A 21,584-nucleotide genomic window follows, 5' to 3' on the forward strand; every position below is an offset into this window, starting at 1 on the left:
TTTTTTATTTAATATGTGATTAAAGCCCCTGGTCGTGTTGGATCGCTTGAAACGATAATAATAACAGTCGATCACACAAATAATCTGAGTTTAGGAATGACATGGATTTTATACAGTTAATGTAACAACAACTCCAAATCTCATGAGGCATTTCTATAATCTCGCGATAGGCCCGCGTGGCTATGTGAGTGTGTGTGGCGGAAGTCCGGTCTCTTTTCGGTGGCGGACAAGATCAGCGTCAGTCCCTCGTAATGAAGGTGAGGAGCGTTTATTTTTTATTTTATCGTGTTTTGACTGATATTTATTTCGACATACCTCCCAAAATAGTATTTGTACACTTTCCCTAACACGAATTCAGTGGTGAAGTTGAAGATTGGAGTTTAGAAGTAAGAGATGTTTGTGGATTTTGATCTGCTCCACCAGCGGTTTACAGACCTAGTGTTAAAGATGGCTGCCTCCTGATAGGGAAAATGTGTACCCTAAGAGTTTTTCTCTGGCATGTGGCAGCGGAGGCTAAGTTATGGGCCGTCGTGGAAGATGTGAAGTTTCTTGAATTTTCGTAGTCCGTTAATACTATTTTAAACCAGCGTCAGACTGTGTGCACTTTCAGTTCATTAACAGCATTGATGAAATACTGGAATTGCAACAGGCCGTCTGCCACGACTGTGGGAACATTCAGTTAAGTATGAGGTAAAGTCGAACTAGTCACAAAAACCGCTTGGATCGTGAGCTGAGCCTGAATGGGTGTGTTTTTATTTTGCAAGAACACAGTCTCTTGAGCTGTGATTAAATGTGGCATGCAGTACCACTGTGTGATCGTAGGGCTCGAGTTTTTAACACCCAGGATTAATTACAGCATGGTGTTTTTAAGACAGAGTCGTTGGTCGATTTGATGACGTCTAAAAGCAAGTTTCCTTGTGAAACGTTCTCTGTTGCATTGGCAGACGTGACGCTATGTTCAAACTCATACTGTGGCCCGGTTTCCTCACCGGGTGTAAGAAATGTAGGTGAAGTCGCCATTTACAAGCCGTGGTGCAGAATTACAAAGTGTTTTGATGTTGATGTACTTATTGACATGCGGGCAGAATCACTTTACTCCCATCTGTTCAGGCAAGAAGACTACATCAAGCTCCAGGTGACTGAGCTCTGGTGGGAAGCGTTTGTTACAGTGACCTGTTGAAGTCCCACTCAGCTGCGCCTACTTGCACCCTCCTGTGAAGTGATCTCCCTCCTGAATGTGTTTTTTTTTTGGTCATTCTTCCCAGCTGAACATCTCTTTCCCGGCCACTGGCTGCCAGAAGCTGATTGAAGTCGACGATGAGCGCAAACTGCGTACCTTCTACGAGAAGCGCATGGCTACTGAGGTGGCTGCTGATCCCCTGGGCGATGAATGGAAGGTGAGATTGTGGTGGCAGACCTTTCTCCGCCCAGTGATCAGGTGGCACTAAGCAAGTGAAAAAGGTCTTGATTTAGACATTTTTGCCATCTAGGAACCATTTAGGCCCATGTTTGTGAGCGCTATAATCCATTAAAAGTTTTATAGGGCATATTTAAATCCTGCCATCCCTGTACAATGAAGTGTGAGAAGAATATTTTGCAAAGTATCGCAGCAGGTGTTTTGGAAACTTGTCAGCAGTTTTGTTATGTTCAGAGTTCAGGTGTAATACAGCGGGGGGCCTATATGGTGAAGCGTCACAAAGTAATGATTTGCAGGCAAGTGGAAGACAGTTGTTTTGGTAACAGGTGCTTGTCCCTCTTGCTTTTTAATAGTATCAGATATGTGCTCAGCTGAAGGTTTTCTCTGCTGTGCAATTATAGTGGCTGGTAATGATGTACTCTTGCATGTTATTAAGTATCACTTAGTGTTGATCTAGCCTGATGTATGAACAGTAAGCAAGTTGTGGCATCAACATCTTAAAAGGTCTGAAGCGTTGTAAAGTGCCTGATCAGGTCAGCAGCTGGAAGCAGGTGTCCCCGGAGCCGAAGTGCCTCATAGTAAGAATAATAATAATTGCTTAAACTTATATAGTGCTTTTTCTGGACACTCCACTCAAAGCGCTTTACAGGTAATGGGGACTCCCTTCCACCACCACTCGTACGCGTGCGTGCTGCTCAGGTGGCAGTGGGTACAGACTGGCAGCGTCCTTGTGGTTGCAGGGCTACGTGGTGCGCATCAGCGGGGGCAACGACAAGCAGGGCTTCCCCATGAAGCAGGGCGTGCTGACCACCGGCCGCGTGCGCCTGCTGCTCAGCAAGGGCCACTCCTGCTACCGCCCCCGGCGGACCGGCGAGCGCAAGCGCAAGTCCGTGCGCGGCTGCATCGTCGACGCCAACCTCAGCGTGCTCAACTTGGTCATCATCAAGAAAGGTAGGGCCTGCCGCTCCAGAGCTCTCCCTGTGCGGCAGCTGGGAGTTCTGAGCAGGGTGGCCAAAGAAGTGGCATTGCTCTGTGCCTTGCTGCCTTGTCGCCTTTGTCTTTCCCAGCACTACGCTGAGGATTGAGCAGGTTTTTGCTGTCCCAGTGTAGGCTGGCAGTGTGGAGAATCCTGTCCTTTTTGGAGACAGGTGTTTTTCTGGACGGGTATTGGGTGTAGTTACAGTTCACTCACAAGTCTCTATTTGGTGTATGCCACCCCACTAGAAATGTACTTCCAGTTTTCTGTTATTGGACTGTTAAGTTAGACAGCTTGGTGGCACAGCAGTTAGCATCGCTGCCTCGTGGCGCAGGGGCTTCAGATTCCAATGCAGACCTGGGGTAATGTGTGTGTGTGGAGTTTGTATGTTCTCCCCTGGTTCATCTGGGTTTCCTCCAGGTGCTTCAGTTTCCTGTCACAGTCTTGGAACATATTGGTAGGATAATTAGCTTGTGGGTAAACTGGCCTTAAGTGTGAGTGAGTGCTTGTCTGTGGTTCTGCCCTGTGATGGACTGGCGTATGTTCAAGGGGGTACCCTGCCTTGCTCCTGTTACTTGCCAGGGCAGGTTCCAGCTTCCCCGTGACCCTGAATTACAAGAAGTGGTAATAAAATAGATGGAGTGTAAGTCTTGGAATGTTGTTTTTCCTGCATTAACTTGGCTGATAAAGATTTAAAATCAAGCATTAATATTAAGGGGGAGGGGCATTTTCTCTTTTCAGATTCAACAAGTGAAGATGTATTATTGATGTGGGTTTAAAGTGGTGCTTGGGGTAAAAGCAATAAGATGCTTAAAAGCTGTACTCAGGATTTGTGTTGTTGATGTGAGTAATTTGGCTGAAATGCAGCTTTGTGCTCCAGGCGAGAAGGACATCCCTGGACTGACTGACAACACTGTCCCTCGCCGCCTGGGTCCCAAGAGGGCCAGCAAGATCCGCAAGCTTTTCAACTTGTCCAAGGAGGATGATGTGCGGCAGTATGTGGTGAGGAGGCCCCTGACCAAGGAAGGTGAGTGAGCTGCAGCAGTGGGTTCGTGCATCACAGTGCACAGTACCAGGCTCACACACAAGTGAAATACCTGCGGGCTGTCTCATGAGAGGACGTGTCTAACTCAGGGCTGGGCTGTTGCTGTCAGAGTTTAGCATTTGTTTTTGACAATATTTGGTTCAATCATATGTAGATTTTTAGTAGTATTGCAAAGTAATCATATTACTGCTGCTGCTGTATTAAAAGGGAGCTCTCTAAAGAGTAAATTCTGATTTTCAAATGTACAAATGATTTACATGCTGCCAGCTTTCTCTAAATGTTATTTATATTAATGACTTATAGGTAATGCACATAAAATGTTAACACCTGGATAAATGAGGGCCACTTAATTGTTTTTAAAGCAAGTCTTCCACACAGATGTGGCCCATGGCTTAAGCATATAACATCCCAGCATTCCAGCATTTGATGGGAGTTTTAGTGAGCAATGGTGTCAAAGATGGAAATCCAAGGGAGTAAGATAAGCAAGGGACAACCGTGGATAAAACTGCATACAGGATTGTGATATTGGTGTACAAATGTGAAAGGCAAGGCACAACTGCAGTCAACTGTTTTTTTTCCCAATCCTGGGTACGATCTCCACAGAATGGGATTCATAGTCAGGTGACAGTGTATACAGTGCTCTTCACTCCTGGCAGTGCCTGTTTGCGAGTCCACTGGTGGAAAGGGGCCAGGCTATAGACACTGGAGAAGTGGAGAGATGTGATGTGGTGGAGAACAATTAATCTGATGATGCTCTTGACAAAGATATTGTTCATGATGACAGCGCTCTAGTGTGCAGAGCATGTGCTGTTACTTGCAGAGGCTACCTATGAGTAAGAGTTAGATTTGGGGAAAAAAGATTGTTGACATCACTTACCTCCTTCTAGGAAATATTTGGAAGCAGTAATTTAAGACGGTGTTAGAATGTGAAGTTAGAAGCATAGAATTTAAAGTGAGGGACTTTAATTCACATTATGCATTTATAGTTTTATTTACATGTATGGTATTTTTGGTACTTGTATGCATTAAATGACAACTGCCATGTCGATCCTTTTGATTTTCCTTTGTACATACTACAGTGTTTGGTGATCCTCCTTTTTTGGTATCGTAACTGACCAGACTGTGCGAGAGCCTAGATCAGTTGTTCTTAACCTTTACTGCAGCTTGTACCCCTTTGGTTAAAACAATCTGTTCTCGCACCTCTTATCAAAAACATTGGAGTAGATCAGTTCTTTAAACCTAAAATGTAACTGTAGAAGGAAAGTTTTATTGCAAAATTAAGATGATTCTCTCAGAATACATGAAATATTACACACTTTGAATGTGTATTTTAAAATACCAAGGGTTTGGTTAAACAAAGTAGTCTTTAATGTGCCTGTACTTAGTGTTTTTGATCATTTGTAAAAAATCTGGAATGTCAAGGGTACGAACCACTGGTCTAGTGGTGCAAATCTGGAAGAGGGGGGTAGTTTAATACACAGATCCTCTGCTAATTGGATCAACCCAGTTTGGGCATTCACCCCTTGTTCTATACTGGCTAACACATTTTAAAAATGTGCTACATTTCAAATATTAAAAAGACACATTCTGTCTTCAGGTCAGCTGAACCTTACAGTTGTTGAAAACATGACACCAGGTGTATGAAGGACCGTTCTGTAATAAACTGTTGAGAGTGAATTAAAACAAACTTGTGCGTTGATAGCATTAAGTCTGAAATTTAGTATTGAAAAATACCGGCACAATGATTCCTCAAATGAACATTTTGATCATTGGTGGCTTATGATACGAGACACCAGGTAGTTGACTATTCCTCACTTTTAGCATGTTAAATGGTGAGGATCCCACTGAAAACTTTGGTTTCCTGTCGTTAAATTAATTTACAGTCTCTGTTTTCAGTAAGTCACTGGTGGAAGGAACTTGTTAAAGGGAAGACTGTAAATGTTAATGTTGTTAAACTAAATTGACACCTTCACTCATTTGTGCAGCTGCTCTCTAGGTACAAAAGTTGAATATTCACGCCTGTAGGTATATTAATTTGGTATATTGTTCCTCAAGGGGACTATGAGCAAATCGGTGTGCTTTCCTTTTGTCCAGTTCAGAGTATTTTTCCTTCCCTCCTTAGTACTGAAATTAAATTGGGGTGGGGTGGGGGGGGCGTAAATAAATGGTGTCTCCATTAATATACATATACATCTACATCTTAACATGTATTAATGAGGTGATGCTGTTGCTGTTGTAAGTGCTTCATGTCTTCCTCAACCCTCACAGGTAAGAAACCCAGAACCAAGGCCCCCAAGATCCAGCGTCTGGTGACCCCCCGCGTGCTGCAGCACAAGCGCCGGCGCATCGCTCTGAAGAAGCAGCGCACCCAGAAGAACAAGGAGGAGGCTTCCGACTACGCCAAGCTGCTGGCCAAGAGGATGAAGGTGAGCCGCTCCTGCCCTCTCGGTCCTGTTTTCCTCTGGCCCCGAGGAAAGGCTGCACATTTCTGGCCGATCTGTATTTCTGGCTTCTGCAATCTACTAGGACAGCCTGTAGAAAGTGATTATATGCTGCTTTTTATGATTATTAAATTACATTTTTAATGTGAGATGTTTTCAGATTATTCTTGTGGTTCTTGTCTGTATTGAATTCACAGAGGAGTATCAGATCTCTTTCTATACCACGTTCCAAGAAAAACGTTTTAAGTTGTACACGGTAGTGGTAAAGTGTTTGCACAGCTTTTGTAATTTAATCAGAATGATGGTAGTAGAGTCTCTGAAAATCAGAGTACCAAACTCATCGTTTGTGTTTTGTGCTGGTTTTTATGTGGATAATTAGTGGAGAAATGGGCATTAATGTCCTGAGAGCTATTGTCAATGATGTGCTCTTCACTGATGGAGTCTACAACAGAGCTCTCCAGCCCTTGTCCTGAAGAGCCCCGATACAACAGGTTTTATAGGCAGATCCTTAATTCATTGGTTGCTAAAAGATCTGGAAGGCTTTAATGGTGATTGATGTATAATTTGGAAACCATTATAAAAATCCAAATACCTTAAGCCTAAGGGGCCAGAAGTTCCCTTATCTGAACCATCTGTTTTCTGCCTTGATCAATAACTTTAAATTGGTCCTAGTCTGGAAAAAAAAGATTAGGGCTCTCCAGGACCAGGATTTGGTGATTCCTGGTGTACAGTGTTGTGCATTTTGTGATTCCTTGGAGTTTAGTCCTGTCTGCATCTGAATTGCTGTTCTCAAATTATTTGACCACTTCTGGCCTGTTTTTTTGTAACAATTCTGTCTTTTTGATTTTCTTGGTAGGAAGCAAAGGAGAAACGTCAGGAACAGATTGCCAAGAGACGTCGCCTTTCCTCTCTGAGAGCCTCCACATCCAAGTCCGAATCCAGCCAGAAGTAAAGTCTTTACTGTGTAAAAAACAAATAAAATGTTTTGCTGAACCTTTCAGCGTGGAGGTGTTTGTGTGGAATTCATACATCAGGATGTTGTGCATATAAGGCTTGGGTTCTAGTTAGCATGGTGCTTTCAAGGGGATTATTCTCAAGTATGAAGTGAATTCTGTATTTTGGGATTATCGGATACTCTGATTTAGTATGCAGTTAAGGCCTGAGACCTTTTATTTATGAGGAATTTACCAGCTTTGTCAGTGCTGGATTCTATTAAGTAATTTATATTAAATTAATATTTACATTCATTATAGATTAATCATTTTAGGATTGTTTTCCCTGGCAAACATTTTAATATAGTAAGACATGAAAAAATAATTACACAAAAATGTGGCATTCCTGTAACTTCATAACATTTGCCCATCTGTATCAAATACATAAGTTTTTCATAATAACGAGACCATGGTTGGAGGTTTAAATTTCTCAGGAGATGAAAAGCATGTGTGGAGTTCACACAGTGCAAGAGAACAGAATTGATTTAAAAACCTGTATAAAGTACATAGAAAAGTATTTTAGAGAGCTGTATGTGAACATCAAATAATATGTTCGTAGGGAACAATACACCTGTGGTGAGGTGTTTTGTGAAACCAAGATCACCGCCCTCAATTGAGGAGAGGGGTTACTGATGTCCAGTAACTTGGGCCAAATTGCTGTGTGTGGTTTGTGCCTGATCCACATTCCTCCACAGTCTCGGGTGTCTTGGTACAGGCTAACTAATCTTATAATCCAAAAGTGTTCATTTTCTGGCTCTTAAAATTACATCAGCAGTGTGGTTGCAGCCTCACACACCAAGAGTCATACCCAACCAGCAGTCAAATGGCTTAAGTTAATAATCCCTTAGACATACAGTGCCTTGCGAAAGTATTCGGCCCCCTTGAACTTTTCAACCTTTTGCCACATTTCAGGCTTCAAACATAAAGATATAAATTTTTTATTTTATGTGAAGAATCCCCAACAAGTGGGACACAATTGTAAAGTGGAACGAAATCTATTGGATTTTTGAAACTTTTTTAAGTAATAAAAAAATGAAAAGTGGGGCGTGCAAAATTATTCGGCCCCCTTGCGTTAATACTTTGTAGAGCCACCTTTTGCTGCGATTACAGCTGCAAGTCGCTTGGGGTATGTCTCTATCAGTTTTGCACATCGAGAGACTGAAATTCTTGCCCATTCTTCCTTGCAAAACAGCTCGAGCTCAGTGAGGTTGGATGGAGAGCGTTTGTGAACAGCAGTTTTCAGCTCTTTCCACAGATTCTCGATTGGATTCAGGTCTGGACTTTGACTTGGCCATTCAAACACCTGGATACGTTTATTTGTGAACCATTCCTTTGTAGATTTTGCTGTATGTTTGGGATCATTGTCTTGTTGGAAGATAAATCTCCATCCCAGTTTCAGGTCTTTTGCAGACTCCAACAGGTTTTCATCCAGAATGGTCCTGTATTTGGCTGCATCCATCTTCCCCTCAATTTTAACCATCTTCCCTGTCCCTGCTGAAGAAAAGCAGGCCCAAACCATGATGCTGCCACCACCATGTTTGACAGTGGGGATGGTGTGTTGAGGGTGATGAGCTGTGTTGCTTTTACGCCAAACATATCGTTTTGCATTGTGGCCAAAAAGTTCGATTTTGGTTTCATCTGACCAGAGCACCTTCTTCCACATGTTTGGGGTGTCTCCCAGGTGGCTTGTGGCAAACTTTAGACGAGACTTTTTATGGATATCTTTGAGAAATGGCTTTCTTCTTGCCACTCTTCCATAAAGGCCAGATTTGTGCAGTGTAAGACTGATTGTTGTCCTATGGACAGACTCTCCCACCTCAGCTGTAGTTCTCTGCAGTTTATCCAGAGTGATCATGGGCCTCTTGGCTGCATCTCTGATCAGTCTTCTCCTTGTCTGAGCTGAAAGTTTAGAGGGACGGCCAGGTCTTGGTAGATTTGCAGTGGTCTGATACTCCTTCCATTTCAAGATGATCGCTTGCACAGTGCTCCTTGGGATGTTTGAAGCTTGGGAAATCTTTTTGTATCCAAATCCGGCTTTAAACTTCTCCACAACAGTATTACGGACCTGCCTGGTGTGTTCCTTGGTCTTCATGATGCTCTCTGCGCTTTCAACAGAACCTTGAGACTATCAGAGAGCAGGTGCATTTATACAGAGACTTGATTACACACAGGTGGATTCTATTTATCACCATCAGTCATTTAGGACAACATTGGATCATTCAGAGATCCTCGCTGAACTTCTGGAGTGAGTTTGCTGCACTGAAAGTAAAGGGGCCGAATAATTTTGCACGCCCCACTTTTCATTTTTTTATTAGTTAAAAAAGTTTCAAAAATCCAATAGATTTCGTTCCACTTCACAATTGTGTCCCACTTGTTGGTGATTCTTCACATAAAATAAAAAATTTATATCTTTATGTTTGAAGCCTGAAATGTGGCAAAAGGTTGAAAAGTTCAAGGGGGCCGAATACTTTCGCAAGGCACTGTACATAGAGCTTTTCACTCCAAAGCACTTTACAGGTAATGTGAAGCTATGATTAGTAAAGGCCAAGGGGGAAATTAGGCCAGGACACCAGCGTAACACCCCTATCCTTTTCTAGAAGTGCCCTGGGATTTTTTAATGACCATGTTGAGTTGGAGTCTAAATTGTACATCTCATCTGAAAGACTGCACCTTTTTTTTACAGTATAGTGTCCCCATCCCTATACAATTGGTGGGCATTAGGATCTGCACAGACCTCAGAGTGATCCCCCCTTACTGCTCTCACATCTCTTCAGTAGCAACCTTAGTTTTGTCCAGGAGGTCTCCCATCCAGATACACACATGCTGAGATTCAGTAGGTCGCCAATTATGAGTTGCAGGGTGATAGTTATAAAGCTAGATGTTCGAAAGTAAAAGGTACTTAATCTACTCTAAAAATGCTTCAGCAAATACAAAACCAGAACAAGGTCCACTCACCTGATGCTTCTACTTCCTTCTCTTGTGAAGGACAAAGGAATTGCAGGGGGTAGTAATACAATGGACCTGAAGATCATTGGAAATGAATTGCATTATACTTTTTGGAACTGAACATTTAACCATTTAAAATGACCTTTTTTAAATACATTAACATCATAGTTATATGAATGAGTGTCAAGAGAAAATTAACTCCACAAATCTCATGGGCAGCAGAAATGACTACAGGACAGAGAAACACAGGGCATAGGTCAGCTTGTGTGTTTTATGTGACATAAACCCATGGCACAATTGGACTTTCAACAGTAAAGCAGAAAAGAAAAAGGGAAAGCTTTTAGAAAGATAATCCATTTTCTACCTGTGTAGACAGATCCCTTCCCCATGAAAAAATGCCAGTAAGAGAAAAGTGTGTTAAACCAGAACGCTGATTTATTGCATTTCAGTTCTGTATAGACAAATTCACGTACACTAGACAGGACTTGGAAGGATACACTAAACATTGTTTTCTGAAAAGGGCACGGCTCCACTATACAAATTCTAAAGAGCGCATCATCTCTAAGTGAAAGAAAAGATAAAATATACAATTTAATATGTGCTGGAATCACTTGATATCATGATGTTTCAAAAGTAAAACCAGCCCTGCATGGGCATTTTTATGTACAAATCCAAGCAGAGCAGTGCAATTTGACAATTTTAATAACAATATTCTCAACAACAAATAAAATCGATCGTTCACACTTTTCCTGTTTCTAAGAATGGTTAACTACATTAATACACCCGAAGTGAGTGTCATGAGGGGATAGTTTGAGTATCCCTAAAACAGCTTTTAAAGATGTAATGGTACTCAACTTGATCACATGCTTAATGTTTGGACAGTCTAGCATGAACAGAAACACCTTGAATTTTGTCTTGCTTCAAGAAGCCAGCTTTCTGTCTCATTACTCTCTAATTTCCTCTTTACATACACACACACATACAAGCATATCTTGAGAGGAAAATAGACACTTCTTAGAAATGTCCTTGAGGGAGATCTGATCTCACGCCAGTTTACAGCCACTCCAGGACATGACTTGCCAAGCTCACAAACTACAGCAGAAACCCCTTCTAGGTTAAAATGTGAAGGTGCTGAAGAGATCTCAGCTCATGATAACATCTATTAGGTTTTCTGACGATCCAACAAAAATCAAAATAGTGAAAAAAAGTTACACATTACCGCAATGCGTTTCTATTCCAAAGGCTAGACTGTCCCCAAAACCAACATGTGTACTGGTTAGGATCACACTGGTGTCAAAAGCTTTTAAAAGGGGAATTTCTCATTGTCTATAAATGCAATGTACAAAAAGACTCCTTCAAGCAAGGAGGAGCTCATATGATCTCTAGAGCAAGGGCTCCCAGTTCTGGAGTCGGGAGGCCCATACAGCTGCTGGCTTTCCTTCCAGCTGAGCCTTATTACCCAACTGAAGCCTTGCTTGAACTAACAAGTCGACTGATTGGAATAATCTAGAGGTTGTTTTTTTTTTAATCAAACATTTGGAAGTTTATTTTATTCATGAAATGCGATAGTTAAAAGGCAACCTCCAACATGCTGAAAAGCTGCAAACAGCTCAAATTCATTCTATTATTTAGTCAGTTAAGGGCTCAGTTGTGTCACTGAGAACTTTGCCGAAACAAAAACCTTGAAGTTTGCCATCCTTCAAGGGCCAGGAGTGGCAGCTCCTCATCTAGTTTACCAAAAGCACTTTTTTTTTGTCATGAAAACCATTTGATTTGCAGTTTAAAATCGATATGATTTGATTTTCAATTACACAGTTCATCGAACCCTCAGAAAAGTGACCAAGCTGCATTCTTCAAGACTAAAGCTTGCAGCTGCAGTTGGGTAAGAAAACAATTCTTCTTGTTGGTCTCGTTATTAATGTGTTCAAGGGAAAGGGTGCAATTTCAGACAGGAATCGTACAGCAAAAAGCCCGATTGGAGGTACAATACTTGTAGAAGAGAACTGATTTTTTTCAGTAGTTTTTCTATTTAATTGTTTCCCTTAAGGTTCACCTCTGCCCTTGGTAAAAACGGCCCTAACACTCACAGTGATCAGACAATAAGGTCAGATTATCTCATTGACAAACTGTCTGTAACACGTACTGTAGGCAAGCAGTGCCGAGACAGGTAATGCACAACACAAACTTGAGCTGGAATGTTTTTACAAATCAGACTGATTGTCTACAGGTACAGTCAGTATTTGTTAACTTAACAGTCTACTCAACTCCACTTCCCATTCTACTTGAGTGTCCACTACACTATATACAACAGTATAAAAATATCTCCGGTCCCTCTCCCTCAATCAAGTAATAGAAAACTGAAGGTGTAGTGAACACTGCAGAGAGGTCACTTTCTTAAGACTGAATCTTATACACAACTAGAAGGGAGAAGGCGAGAGCTCTCATTGAAAAGGCAACCCTGGTTCAGATTCGTTGTCAATAAAAAAAAAAATACAAAAACCATTCGAAGCCAATGGAAAACCATCAAACAGCCATTCACATGAAAGTGCAAAATATTTTTTTCAGGCCTTGCTTTCTTATTATTTCTAATTGCGTAAGGTCCATCGCGAGTTTAGGGACGTGAAGCTTCAGTGATATCTTGGTCAGGAGTTAGAGGTACAGCCATTGTGACTCTTCACATGTATTTTAGAGAATGTGCACACTACCAGGAGGCTCCTCAAAAAGCAAGGAAATCAAGGAAAAACTCACTCTAACCCAGTTATAATCCCATGCTGGAAAAGAATGTGCTGGATTTTTTTTAGTTAAAGATTCATCTACCTGTTGTCCTTTGATGATTTGCTTGGGAGGTGAAAACACCTGCTTTTGAGTTTATTACTAAAGAAAAAGTTATTTCTTCAAAGAGATTTTATTCTACACGGTAATACATCTAGAAGCACAGGGCAACTAGAAAAGTATGATTTATGACATTTTTACAACAGAAAAATATTTTTTTCTGTAGGACCAACAAAAGAACGGTTTCAAGTCTAGGTTGATGATGACGTATATTGTAATGAGGCAGAAGCAAAAGGTTTCACTATTACAAAAAGTACCATCTTTGTCTATCTTTGGGTGATGTTCCAGACTTTTCAAAATAATTCAACAAGTATTATCTCCCTCCTCCTGCCCTGAGAGGGTAGGGGCTCCGCCATTGCCCTGCACTGGTCAGCGCCAGGCCGATGTTGCTCTAGTGGTTCAGTTCCTTCAGGTCCAGCCACGACCTTGTCAGATGACTGGGGCCCCAAAGCACTTCTGGCACCACTGGACGCTGTTGCTGGGTGGAGCATCGATCCTGTCCAGGGCTTTCAGCTGCTCAGGGCTGAGCTTATCATAGGCCAGCTTGTACTCACGGTCAAAAGCCTCTGGAAACAGAAGAGATTTTGACACTGGGTGAGTTTAATGGAAGAAGGAACGGCACACACTTGTGAAAATGGGTCATGACAAAGGAAACACCATACGCGAAACACCTGGAAACCGAGAGGTCCGGAAGATAAACGTACAAACGTACACGAAACAAGTGAAAGGCTATTGAGGTATTGAAAATTTTGAGAGGGACTAAAAATCTAAGTCAAGTCAGTGCTTCTGATTCAATACAAACACCAGGCTTGGAGGACATTAATGGGAACACAGGGTCTCAGTGTTGAAGAAAATCTGCAGAATGGATAACTCTGGTGAGGTAAAGTAAATCTTATTTTTTTATTTTGAACATTGTTAAAATGAAAAAGACTTCATTGTGGAGATATTAAAATTTAGGGTCTTTTAAATTCAGCCAAGATCCTGTAAAGATAGAGCTTGACGATTTAGCATCCGCAGTCACTGAGGATAAACCTGTCCTTGCTTTGTGTACTAGCTGTCTTGTTGAATGAAGGTACTTCAGGTGAAGTAGGATAGCTTGATGGTATGAAAGTTGGCACTACTTCCTCGCAGCTCCAGTGTCCTGGGTTTAATTCCAGTTTGGGACAGCTGTTTGTGTGGGGTCTGCATGTTCTCCTGGATCAGTTTGGTTTACTGCTGACCTCTCAAAGACATTGTTAGGTTAGGTCTATTTGGGCATTCTGAACTGTCTCTTTCCTAGGTGTAGAAGATAAAAACAGAACGATTCTCTCAAAATGTTTTGTGATAGCATAATGTAACCAAGATCAAGTCCGTTTTCAACATCCCACCACTTCAAAGCTATATAGAAATACATCATTCTGATGAACGCCTGTACATTATTTAACATATAAAACAGAGCAATATGGAGATGCAATAACTACATGAATAAATATAAGAAATAAACTGGAATATGGAGAAGCATGGGAAATACCTGGGAATATCCCTTAAGATGCCATTAACAACTCACCTATATCAATATTCTCTCGTCCCAGAGACACCAGAGATAGAAAGAGGATCTCTCTGTAAATACTCCTGAAACACAGAAAACAAAGGGAATTCATCAAGAGGTTGGGCGATATGGGACATTTACCAAGACTCCTCCTAAAGCTGACTATATTCCTTACAGATGAAACTTCAAATTCTATTTCATACTAAGTCCCTATGATTAACTTAATAAAATAATGTCTACAATTCAATGCTATGACATTGATTAACACACAGTAGTCCTAACTGGTCTTAGATTCGTCAGATTTCTCCCATAAAAACCATCATCCATTAGTTCAAACTTACTTCAGGGCTTGCTAAACTAGATAGGTCTGTTGTCTCCTGATTACAGGCTCACAAAACCAATGAAAACTGAGTGTCTAGTCCTGTGGTGATACATTAGTTCTGACCTTTGGCGTTTGTTATCCGGACGTTTCTTGATCTCTCTCAGGAGGAGGCCGATGGGCCCATAAACATCATTAACCTGGATGTTTCTTACAATGGTGTTCAACAGAGTCCTGATCTCCAGATGGTCCGCTGGTGACAAGGAGCCCTTCTTTTCCACTGCAACAGGACAGCAACAACAAACACAGGCTTTAGAACACAACTGCTTTAAAAAACGTAGTAAAATCAACTACAAAACTGAATCTTTCTTTAAAAACAGAAACCCCCGCCCTATGTTTTGTACCAAAATGTTGCCCTTTTTATGATCACCCCTGTTTTGCAGACATCCTATGCACAAAAATTCAGTCAAACCCATGCCATCGTACAGACCCAACTTTCAAAAATTAGATCAAAACCTACAGTAGTTTTAAGCCAATGTTACTTTTTTCCTTTTTTAGGTTTGCAAGGACGGTTATTTTCACATCTGCCTTCACTTCCCATAGCAAAGACTATACATGCAGCCCTTTCTACTGCAAGTACCAGTCTAGGACTTTTCCACATCTCCATAATAAACTGTGAAGTACAGCCAAGAAAAGAAAGAACCTAAACAGGAACAGAGGTACTAAGAGAGGTGGCACTGGTAAAAACCAACACATGTCTGTTATTTTGTACACTTAAAGAATATTTGGATTGTCGGTGAAATTGCCAAATGCAGGTTTAGCTGATGGCAGTGTGTGAAGTTAGTGAGGTGGACTGACAGAGACTTCTCCAGCGCAGGTACAGTGGCTCCTCGGGATCCTGGTGCAGGTTGATGTTGTCCCACAGCAGTTGCACGTACACCTGCTTGCTCTCCTGAGACAGGGAGGTCACAGGGAGCTGCCACAAGACAAAAGGCACACGGCACAGTCAGCAGCTTCTACACAAACACATGGGCGCTGCTTCTGCTGTCTGCACTGCCTGGGACACACCTTTGGACACTGATGTTTTTACTCCTCCACGTTTTTCCTCTTTTCTTCATTGTTTGCCAGAGCTATGCAAGCTTTCCTTCACAACCATAACCCAAATGTCTGTTTACATAGTACAGGACTGTACTTTGTGCATGTTAACCGAAAACTAGCAGTATTATTCCAAAGTGGGGGAATAAGACCCCCGTCCTGCTGTCTGCTCTTTCGATGGGGGTCTAAGAAGACATTCACCATACAAGACGTTGGGGTCTGACCTGCACTCCGTTGTTACAGTGCTCTGAGGTGAGGATGAGGCCAGGCAGGAAGCTGGGCAGATCCAGTCTCCTGAAGTACCACACCAGGTTCCAGAAGATGATGGGGTGCTGGTTCAGGAACTTGTGGGTGTAAATGACCTGGTCTCCCTCGTTTTCTAGCAGGGACTCCAATTCCTTGCGCAACACCAGGGGGCTGAGGTAGGGAACAGACACGGGCAAGGGGTTCGGCCTCCTTTCGTGACCTAACGTGTCCTGGGAATAAAATAATATACAACCCTTTTTACCAGACTGGTCACGAAAAAATAAAAACCTACAGTACTTGCACTTTAGCATACACCAACTGTTTGCCTCAAAACAGTTATTTATTGACACCTTGTTCAGATGGATATTACAATTTTGCTTCCTGATTAATTGCATACCTGAATTCCTGCTGCCTACTTTGAGGAAAACAGGAGTATTTGGATTGAGAATTGGTAACTAAATGGAAAACGTGATTCTGGAAGGCTGCAGAGATCTGTACAAGGACCACTGCTCTTCTTAATTCAGTTCAACGATCTGGATTCCTGAACAGGTAGTATACTAGTCAAATGTGCAGATGAGACCAAATAAGTAGGACTAAAAACACTGTAGAAGCAGCAAATGAAATTCAAGAGGATTTAGATCACATTTATGACTGGACTAATACCTGTCAGATTAAGTTTAATGTACAGTGCAGAATTTGCATGTAAGTAGTAAAAACATAACTATAAATACAAAACGGGAAATGGAAGTTTCTTATGGAAAAGACCTTGGTGTTTATATTTTACATAACATATCCTTTACATTTGCTAGACAATGTAGGGAAGTAATAAAAATGCAAACAAAATTCAGGTACATTCAATTAAAAGTGCAGAATTTAAATCAAGTGATGCTGTCTACAAGTTTGAGAACAATTGTTCACCGTGTAATAGAATTGCTAGAATTCACCCAGATGAGGGAGTGTCCTGCACTGACAAGCTGAATTACCAGAACCTTTTTAGTCTTAATGTGGGGACCCGATACAAGTATTCAAAATCCTTGATGCTGACAAAGTCAACCTAGAAGATTTATTCAGAACGAACAATGAAACATAAACAAAGGCACAAGTGGAAACTATGTGGTAGTGCACTTAAAACTGAAAGCACTTCTTTATCTATAGGGTTGTGGCAGTGTGGAACAAGCTACCCAACCATTTGGTTGAAGCCAGTTCTTGGGCTTTTTTTAATAAGTGAGAACCTTGGATCAATTAAGTACTAACTACCAAACAGGTTACCAGGATAGCCTCCGCTCCTTTGAAAGCTTTCTGCAGTTTTTATATGTATTAAAATCTCTAAAAATCACTGGAAAAACCTGTAGAGTGTTATACTTCAGTATAGTCTTCAGTCGTTTCAGAGACAGCTTTGTGTTATCGCCTGTGATGATATGCGCTCTACAGCTGAAGTTAGAGGGCAGTGTTGGCTGTATCGGGCCTTGCTTGGGCAAACGGCGGATTGGCAGCTCACCGACACCTCCTGCAGGCTGCTGGGAAGGCTGGCTGTAGAGACGCCGTGGGAAGGATGCTGGGAGAAGTCCATGCTCTGCAGCGGCCCCCCGACACTGTTGCTGCGAGTCAGAGATGTTCCTCGCTTGACAGCCGGCCTGTCGCTCAGCCCCAGTGGCTCTGTCCTGACCCCGAGAGTCCCCTCGCTGGGGGCAGACCCACATCGGAGACAAGTCAGCCCTGACCCTCTACAGGACCGGACACACGTCTGTTGTTCTAAGCCTTTCTAATCTCAGCGGCACTGTTTTACAGACAGTACACCGACAGACGTCGGACAGACAAAATCTGCTGAAGCTGAACTTGTCTATAAACTCAGAAATGCCTAGACTTCCCCTGCGATAACGATTTAATACACAAATAGTAAAAGAAAGTAAAAATATACACATAGGCATATAATTAATGACTGAAATATTGTTTTGTGTTTGTATACTTCAGCAAATACACAGTTTGTATATTTATGAGAAAAAAGGCAAAAGAACAATTTTCATTGACTGTGTTGATTGCAGCCTTTAAAAAATAAGTCAAAAGATTCATAAAGCATATATATAGCTTTTACTCCTATAATAGTGTTTTGGGGCTGAAAAACATCATTTGTGATTTAATGGAAAAACCCAGATCCCCCTCAGTGCCAGGTACCTGTTCTGTTCGGCAGCATTCTGTCCTGTGACCCCCAGCGGACCATCGTTTGGGGGGTCTGCAAAGCTGATGAGGTCACCAGCAGGAGCAGGAGCCCCAGCCGTTGCCATGGGGACACTGTTGCTGTGTATGCTGTCTCCGGAAGAGCTGGGCTTCAGGAAGAAGCTGTAAAAAAATTATCAAGCCTCTCAATTATTGTTTTAAAACATCACACAGAAAAAATGGAAGAAAGAAATAACACATTTTGCTGTGCAGATCATTCTATTAATCATGATTTCTACATTAATGTACCAGAAACACCCACTGAATGTGAGAAACAAAAAGACCTCCACTGTGTGGTTTTGCAATTGTTAAATGTTACTCTTTTTATTCTACCACAATAGAAGCAGGCACCTGAAGCCACACTGTTTAATGCTTTAAAACAAGACAGTATGTACAGGAACAGAGCTACCAGGGAAATGTGGGATTTGCTAAAAATGGAAAAAAAAGGCCTTTTGTGATGGAAACAGATTGGGTGATTACTATTACAGATGCCAGGCAATGTACACAGACAAAAAAAAAGAAACAAGCTCACCTTGCAGTGCCTCTGAGGTCCTTAAACTCTATGTTAAGCAGAGGCAGGAAAGTGCTTTGACAGAAGGGGCAGGTCGTGTTCAAGTTGGAGTCATCTGCTGTCCAGCCAGCCATGATCTCCTCATCGTACACCAGAGCCTCGCAGGCGCGGCACTGAGAGCAGCTGGACATCAGCACCTGCAGGGGGCGCAACACCAGCTGAGGAAGGGGTGCCTAGAGGTCTAGCTCTGTCATGTCTGCCTCGCCAGGAAGGGAAGGCAAAATTCACAGCAAGCAAACTGTGCAGAAATTGCAGACTCTTTAATTATTTAATTCATGTTGTGCTTCACAGTTTATTTATAACTACATCTGCTTACATGGTGTCTGGAGGTTGTACAGTTTTACTAGGAAGCAGTTTCAGAATATCTGAAGCCAACCACCTTTAAACATGAAGCATATTTGCCTGTACCTGAGCAACTACATCTGACAAAAAAACTGGACATAAATGCCAAAATGGGAAAATTTTCAAAAATATATTTTGTATTTTACCACCCTAATTACACTTTAGACATAAGATATAGAGCTTTTTTCTGGTTTGGTAGCGCAGATTGCTTGATACTATATATTATTACAGTATGTAGGATCATAGCAACAGGATTTGACTGACTAAGTCCTTCTATTTTTAAAATGTTTCTGCAAAACTATAAAAGCAGTCTTATTGTTGACTGTTTATATAATCTACACATCCTACATAAGTAATAATTAGCTCCAGTAGAAGAACTGCAATTAAGCAGTAACAAAATTATGGCTAGCATTAAATTGTAGTGTTTTGTGAGGTACAGTGTTTTCAAATGCTACAAGACAGGATGCCTGTCAAGACAGACTGGTCTTGAAACAACACTGTCTAACCTGTCCCTGCTGTCACTTCATTATTTTCATAGACAATGACTATGAGAATATCAGGGTATTTAAGAACCAGTGCACCGTGTTTCAATATGACTATACGTAGGCCTTTTATACCTTTTCCAACAGGAAGAATGGGAAGAGTTTGAACACTCTGGAGTCACAGCTACCTTCGTTAGCGGACACTGAGGGAATGCAATTTACTCCAAGCAAACGTAGCCCACTCCTTTGCTTTCCTCATTATTACAGTGCCTTGCGAAAGTATTCGGCCCCCTTGAACTTTTCAACCTTTTGCCACATTTCAGGCTTCAAACATAAAGATATAAATTTTTTATTTTATGTGAAGAATCACCAACAAGTGGGACACAATTGTGAAGTGGAACGAAATCTATTGGATTTTTGAAACTTTTTTAACTAATAAAAAAATGAAAAGTGGGGCGTGCAAAATTATTCGGCCCCTTTACTTTCAGTGCAGCAAACTCACTCCAGAAGTTCAGCGAGGATCTCTGAATGATCCAATGTTGTCCTAAATGACTGATGGTGATAAATAGAATCCACCTGTGTGTAATCAAGTCTCTGTATAAATGCACCTGCTCTGTGATAGTCTCAAGGTTCTGTTGAAAGCGCAGAGAGCATCATGAAGACCAAGGAACACACCAGGCAGGTCCGTAATACTGTTGTGGAGAAGTTTAAAGCCGGATTTGGATACAAAAAGATTTCCCAAGCTTCAAACATCCCAAGGAGCACTGTGCAAGCGATCATCTTGAAATGGAAGGAGTATCAGACCACTGCAAATCTACCAAGACCTGGCCGTCCCTCTAAACTTTCAGCTCAGACAAGGAGAAGACTGATCAGAGATGCAGCCAAGAGGCCCATGATCACTCTGGATGAACTGCAGAGAACTACAGCTGAGGTGGGAGAGTCTGTCCATGGGACAACAATCAGTCTTACACTGCACAAATCTGGCCTTTATGGAAGAGTGGCAAGAAGAAAGCCATTTCTCAAAGATATCCATAAAAAGTCTCGTCTAAAGTTTGCCACAAGCCACCTGGGAGACACCCCAAACATGTGGAAGAAGGTGCTCTGGTCAGATGAAACCAAAATCGAACTTTTTGGCCACAATGCAAAACGATATGTTTGGCGTAAAAGCAACACAGCTCATCACCCTCAACACACCATCCCCACTGTCAAACATGGTGGTGGCAGCATCATGGTTTGGGCCTGCTTTTCTTCAGCAGGGACAGGGAAGATGGTTAAAATTGAGGGGAAGATGGATGCAGCCAAATACAGGACCATTCTGGATGAAAACCTGTTGGAGTCTGCAAAAGACCTGAAACTGGGACGGAGATTTATCTTCCAACAAGACAATGATCCCAAACATACAGCAAAATCTACAAAGGAATGGTTCACAAATAAACGTATCCAGGTGTTTGAATGGCCAAGTCAAAGTCCAGACCTGAATCCAATCGAGAATCTGTGGAAAGAGCTGAAAACTGCTGTTCACAAACGCTCTCCATCCAACCTCACTGAGCTCGAGCTGTTTTGCAAGGAAGAATGGGCAAGAATTTCAGTCTCTCGATGTGCAAAACTGATAGAGACATACCCCAAGCGACTTGCAGCTGTAATCGCAGCAAAAGGTGGCTCTACAAAGTATTAACGCAAGGGGGCCGAATAATTTTGCACGCCCCACTTTTCATTTTTTTATTACTTAAAAAAGTTTCAAAAATCCAATAGATTTCGTTCCACTTCACAATTGTGTCCCACTTGTTGGTGATTCTTCACATAAAATAAAAAAAATATATCTTTATGTTTGAAGCCTGAAATGTGGCAAAAGGTTGAAAAGTTCAAGGGGGCCGAATACTTTCGCAAGGCACTGTACCTGGACGGGTACTAATTTAAATCGTTCTTCTTACGGTGACTCTTATGGTAAGTGGACATGCGATTTCATAAAAGCGGGGTTTCTACCCCGGCAGCAGGCTGCCTGTCTCACCTCAAGCGCACAGTTCTGACAGATGCTGGAGGTGCTGGCGTGATGCGAGCTCTGCTCGGACTTCTCCGACTCGGGACCTCTCGCACACCGCGGCGCCGCGCCTATGCACACAGGACGGATCTGCCGTTAC

General features: G+C 42.0%; 2 protein-coding genes across 3 annotated transcripts in view; one reads left to right on the forward strand and one right to left on the reverse strand.

Moving 5' to 3' along the window:
• Positions 1–172: 172 nt before the first annotated feature.
• rps6 (ribosomal protein S6) lies at positions 173–6,872 on the forward strand. Its single transcript, XM_088631275.1, has 6 exons — positions 173–257; positions 1,266–1,397; positions 2,158–2,368; positions 3,274–3,420; positions 5,707–5,864; positions 6,736–6,872. The coding sequence occupies exons 1-6, from the start codon at positions 252–254 to the stop codon at positions 6,829–6,831; spliced, it is 750 nt and encodes a 249-aa protein (XP_088487401.1). The 5' UTR covers positions 173–251; the 3' UTR covers positions 6,832–6,872.
• Positions 6,873–10,230: 3,358 nt separating this feature from the next.
• The window catches only part of dennd4c (DENN/MADD domain containing 4C), an 81,265-nt gene continuing 69,911 nt past the window's right edge, over positions 10,231–21,584 (reverse strand). For both annotated transcript variants that reach the window (XM_088631288.1, XM_088631297.1), the window contains exons 25-33: positions 21,455–21,555; positions 18,584–18,759; positions 18,010–18,174; positions 17,336–17,519; positions 15,816–16,067; positions 15,355–15,472; positions 14,623–14,776; positions 14,196–14,260; positions 10,231–13,215 (exon numbers count right to left, since the gene is read on the reverse strand). In XM_088631288.1, the coding sequence (XP_088487414.1) occupies positions 13,079–13,215; positions 14,196–14,260; positions 14,623–14,776; positions 15,355–15,472; positions 15,816–16,067; positions 17,336–17,519; positions 18,010–18,174; positions 18,584–18,759; positions 21,455–21,555 (1,352 nt within the window). In that variant the 3' untranslated portion in view covers positions 10,231–13,078. The remainder of the gene's footprint in view (positions 13,216–14,195; positions 14,261–14,622; positions 14,777–15,354; positions 15,473–15,815; positions 16,068–17,335; positions 17,520–18,009; positions 18,175–18,583; positions 18,760–21,454; positions 21,556–21,584) is intronic.

This window comes from Lepisosteus platostomus, chromosome 1, assembly GCF_059453375.1.
Source record: "Lepisosteus platostomus isolate fLepPlt1 chromosome 1, fLepPlt1.hap1, whole genome shotgun sequence".
Taxonomy (NCBI): domain Eukaryota; kingdom Metazoa; phylum Chordata; class Actinopteri; order Semionotiformes; family Lepisosteidae; genus Lepisosteus; species Lepisosteus platostomus.

Coding starts and splice junctions, on each gene's coding strand:
- rps6 (XM_088631275.1), top strand. Junction 1,398..2,157: donor CCCTGGGCGATGAATGGAAG/GTGAGATTGTGG, acceptor TTGTGGTTGCAG/GGCTACGTGGTGCGCATCAG. Junction 2,369..3,273: donor CTTGGTCATCATCAAGAAAG/GTAGGGCCTGCC, acceptor TTTGTGCTCCAG/GCGAGAAGGACATCCCTGGA.